The following is a 4,748-nucleotide window of genomic DNA, read 5'->3' on the forward strand; positions in this document are numbered from 1 at the left end:
CTATCGGTTGACACGGTGGCGAGCCTGCCGCGCACGAGTATTTGCATTGTCTTGTCCTTCCGTGATAGGACCTGGTAGGGGCCGCTGTAGGGGGGCTCCAATGCTCTGCGAGCTGTGTCCTGCCGGAGGAAGACGTGCGTGCACTTCTCGAGGTCGCTGTGCACGAATGTACCCGGGGAAGCATGGCGTGTTGCTGGAATTGGTCTGAGGCGAGCCATGTATTGGCGAAGATGGGTGATGAGGTGCGCTGGATCCACTGGCTCGGCAGTCGGAGTTAGCAGCTCTCCTGGTATTCTTAGTGGTTCGCCATACACGAGCTCAGCTACTGATGCCTGCAGGTCATCTTTGAATGCCGTGCGGATTCCGAGGAGAACCAGGGGTAGGGCTTCTGTCCAGTGTTGGTCTGCGTGGCACATGATGGCTGCCTTTAGTGTTCGGTGGAAACGTTCCACGAGTCCGTTAGCCGCTGGGTGGTGAGCAGTTGTTCTCGATAGTTGAATGCCACAGAGCTTGGCCAGGGAGTGGAAGAGTTGAGATTCAAACTGACGTCCCTGGTCGGTGGTGATGGTCTGTGGGCAACCGAAACGGGATATCCAGCCGGTCAGTAGGGCTCGTGCCACTGTGTCGGCTGTGATGTCCGGGATGGGGATGGCTTCTGGCCAACGGGTGAAACGGTCGACTGCAGTGAGGCAGTATGTGTAGCCTCCTGACGTCGGAAGGGGTCCAACAAGGTCTATGTGGACGTGAAGAAATCTGGCTGCTGGCGTTGTAAAGTCGCCCAGTGGAGTGACTGTGTGGCGGGAGACTTTGGAACGCTGGCAGGCCTGGCAAGCACGTGCCCAGGAGCGGCAATCCTTCTGCACGCCTGGCCACACGAATCGCTGTGCGACCAGTTTTGCCGTTGCTTTGGTCCCTGGGTGCGACAGATCATGGACCGACTGGAACACTTCGAACCGAAGAGGAGCTGGGATGTACGGCCGAGGTTTCCCGATATAGGTATCGCAGTAGATGGCCACCGTGGTACCGGGAATTGGTAGCTTTTCGAGCCGCAAGGCGGTGTTTGACTGCCGAGTGAATGGAGCTCGTCGTCGCTGTCCTGCGCTGCGGCCAATGCGTCGTAGGACGGTGGCGCCGTGACGGATTCGACGCGGGAAAGCGCGTCGGCAACGACGTTGTCCTGTCCCGAGATGTGTCGGATGTCGGTCGTGAATTGTGCTATGAAATCCAGGTGGTTGAATTGCCTTGGTGAGCATTTGTCCCTTTTCTGCTGGAAAGCGTAGGTGATAGGTTTGTGGTCTGTGAAGATGCTGAAGTGGCGCGCTTCCAGCATGTGGCGAAAGTGCTTTACGGCATCGTAGATGGCCAGCAGCTCGCGGTCATATACACTGTATTTTTGCTGGGCCGGGTTGAGTTTCCTTGAGAAGAATGCCAGGGGCTGCCAGGCGTTCTTGGCGCGTTGCTGTAGCACGGCACCCATTGCGGACGTGGAGGCATCTGTGACGAGTGCAAGTGGCGCGGATGGATCGGGGTGAGCCAGTAGTGTGGCGCGTGACAAACTCGCCTTGCACTCTTCGAAGGCTCTGTGGAGCTCCGGTGTCCATGTGATTGGGTGGGAGCCCTTGACCTTGGGCCCGGAAAGGACGTCGTGCAGTGGTGCCTGGTGTGCTGCCGCGTGGGGCAGAAATCGCCTATAGTAGTTCAGCATGCCCAGGAAACGGCGGAGCTGACTGGCGGTTTTGGGAGGTTGACATTCCTGAAGGTGAGTCACTCGTTCTTCCAGCGGTTGGGAGCCTTCGGCGGACACCTTATAACCGAGGAAGGTGATCTCAGGTACTCGGAAGACGCACTTCGCCGGGTTGATGAGGATCCCATACTTCTGCAGTCGGTCGAAGAGTGCCCGTAAGTGTTGCTCGTGTTCCTCTAGAGACCGGGAGAAGATGAGGATATCATCCAGGTAAGCGAAACAGAAGTCGAGTCCCCGCAGAATGTCGTCCATGAAGCGTTGGAAGGTCTGTGCGGCGTTGCGCAGGCCAAAGGACATGAAGGGGAACTCGAATAGGCCGAATGGAGTGGTGATGGCCGTCTTCTGTATGTCACCGGGATTGACGGGGATTTGGTTATACGCTCGTACCAAGTCGATTTTGGAGAAAATGGTACAGCCATGGAGCTGGTGTGCGTAGTCATGGATATGCGGGACTGGGTAGCGGTCAGGGATTGTCCGGGCGTTTAGTGCTCTATAGTCGCCGCAAGGACGCCAACCGTTGTCTTTCTTGGGCACAATATGTAGTGCCGCGGACCATGAACTCTCTGATCGACGAGCTGTACCATCCCGCAACATGGCGTCGAACTCGGCCTTTGCGATAGCGAGTCTGTCCGGTGCCAGTCCCCGTGGTCGGCAGGTTACTGGTGGGCCAGGTACAGTCCTGATGTGGTGGACTGTGTTGTGTCGTATCTCGCGCTGGACTCCAGCTGGGCGGGTCAGGTCCGGGAACTCTGTGAGGAGGCTGTCGATCGGTGTGTTGCTGCTGATGGTCTTTACACTGGGGATCAGTGCGTTGGCCGCTGATGCCGGGGCTGACAGTGTCGTGACCCCGTCCAGGATGCGGTTGTTCCGACAGTCCACCAGGAGACCGAAATGCGACAGGAAGTCCACGCCGATGATAGGATGCGGGACGTCGGCCACCACGAAGCGCCACGTGAATTCTCGGCGTAGGCCCAAGTTGAGGCTGAGAGGCAGCCATCCGTATGTGTGGATGGTAGTGCCAAGAGCTGCACACAGGTCATAGTTGGTACGCTCCATGCGTCGATGGAGGAGCCTGCGGGGGTATACACAGAGGTCCGAACCAGTGTCGACTAGGAACTGCCGTTTGCTGACTCTGTCCGTTATGAAGAGGCGGCCTGTTGTACCGCAGACATGTGCCGCCGATGATGTCCGCTGCGTCAGTTTCCGTGCTGGCGGTAGGAGCAGGGCGGAGTACAGTTGTGTGCCAGAGCGCCGAAGCGGCGGTGGTACCAGCAGATACTGGATGTGGCGTCGCCCCGGGAGGGGGATCTGCTGCCGGGCCGGCGGTTGTTGGGGTATACACAGAGGTCCGAACCCGTGTCGCCCCGGGAGGGGGATCTGTTCCTCGGTTTGTTGTCGGACTCCCTGAAGCGGGGGCGGACCTCTGGGCGGGAACCTTGGGGGCTGGAGCCTCGGTCTCTCGGTTTGGTTTCGAGATTTTTGAAGCGGGCGTGGAGGCGATCCTGTCCGGTGCTCAATGCAGCCACTTGGCGGGAGAGATCAGCGATCTCCTGCCGAAGTGCGCCGATGTCCGTGGGTCCAACGACGCTAGCGAGCGCTGGCCGGACTTCGACCTCAGAGATGCGGTCTGCACAGAGGGCTGCGGCCACCAAGTTGCTCTCGTTCTGGCCGGCGAGGAAGCTCTGCACGTTGCGGGGTAGCCGGCTGGTCCAGACGCTTCGGATGACGTTATCAGACACATCTGGTGCGAGGCTTTTGAGGTGCCTCAGGAACTGGGACGGCTTACGGTCGCCAATTTCCTCGACTGCGAGGAGTTGCCGGATGCGCTGCTCTGGTGATGGGGATAGCCGCCTCACAAGCTCGGTTCTCAGTAGGGTGTAGGGGCCTCGTTCGGGTGGAGAGGTGATAATGTCCTCTACTTCCGATGCATAACGTTGGTCCAACTGCGAGATTACGTAGCAGAACTTCGTCTGCTCGCTACTGATACCGGCCAAAGTGAACTGTGCTTCGGCTTGAGCGAACCAAACTGCTCGTCGGTCGGCCCAGAACGGCGGAAGCCGCACGGCAATTCTTGGTGTCTCTGTTGGTACTGGTCTGCTAGTAATACCAGCCTTATGCTGTTTTACTTCCATTTTTTCTTCCTGTTCTCGTTTTGTACGTAGTTCGGCTTGTAAATTCTCCATGTGTGTTACGTACTGTTGCAGGAGGTCTTCTATTCGACCGCTGTCCATTATTTGTGTTGAATTGTCGGGGTCACCAATGTGGGATGTCGTATGAATGAAGACAACCACTAGTCGAACTGTCCTATAGGATTTATTGCAGCTGCACAGTATACACAGATGGATAACAATAGTGAACTGCTTGAACACTGAACTAGTATTGTAGAACGGTAGAACCAGACTCTAGACTGTCACTGCAAGTCAGTGTATCTTCTTATGTAGCCTGGAGTCGGACATATGGAAAACGGTTACGTAATAGGTGCTGCTATTGCCGGTTACCGTGTTTACTAGTTCCCTAGCAACCGCTGTTTACTTGCTTTTGCCTAGCAACCGTTGTTTACTCGTTGTTGCTAAGCAATGACGCTTGCGTTGTCACACTTGCTTGAATGTGGGCAGTTCCCACAACGGCATAAAGTTATTTGTAGCGTGACATACCCAAAGCAAACTACGAGTACATGCATTACTGACGCGTGCAACACGTCACATCCACATCAAATTCGTGCATTGTTTGTAATTACATTGACCGCCTGCTCTCCTTCATCTCCAACAGAGATATGGGAGAAATATAAATCGCACATGGCTGAAGATATTTTCCGTCGAATACGCACGGAAAATTCTAATATGAACTTGGATTTCACAGCAGAAATCTGCAACGAAGCGTTGATAATGATTGAAGATTTGTGCTTAGAAATCGCGAACAAAGTTCTCAATCAATTGGGAATGCCATCATCCAATCCATCTGCTGCTGCTTCGTTCAATGTAGAATTGCGTCGTGAACAAAATTA

General features: G+C 55.6%; 1 protein-coding gene across 1 annotated transcript; it reads right to left on the reverse strand.

Annotated features, from left to right (window-relative positions):
* Positions 1-2,940: 2,940 nt before the first annotated feature.
* LOC111867172 lies at positions 2,941-3,975 on the reverse strand. Its single transcript, XM_023856768.1, has one exon. It carries the CDS (start codon positions 3,973-3,975, stop codon positions 2,941-2,943), a length of 1,035 nt encoding a protein of 344 aa, XP_023712536.1.
* Between the last annotated feature and the right edge of the window lie 773 nt (positions 3,976-4,748).

This window comes from Cryptotermes secundus, unplaced genomic scaffold, assembly GCF_002891405.2.
Source record: "Cryptotermes secundus unplaced genomic scaffold, Csec_1.0 scaffold474, whole genome shotgun sequence".
In the NCBI taxonomy this organism is placed as follows: Eukaryota; Metazoa; Arthropoda; class Insecta; order Blattodea; family Kalotermitidae; genus Cryptotermes; species Cryptotermes secundus.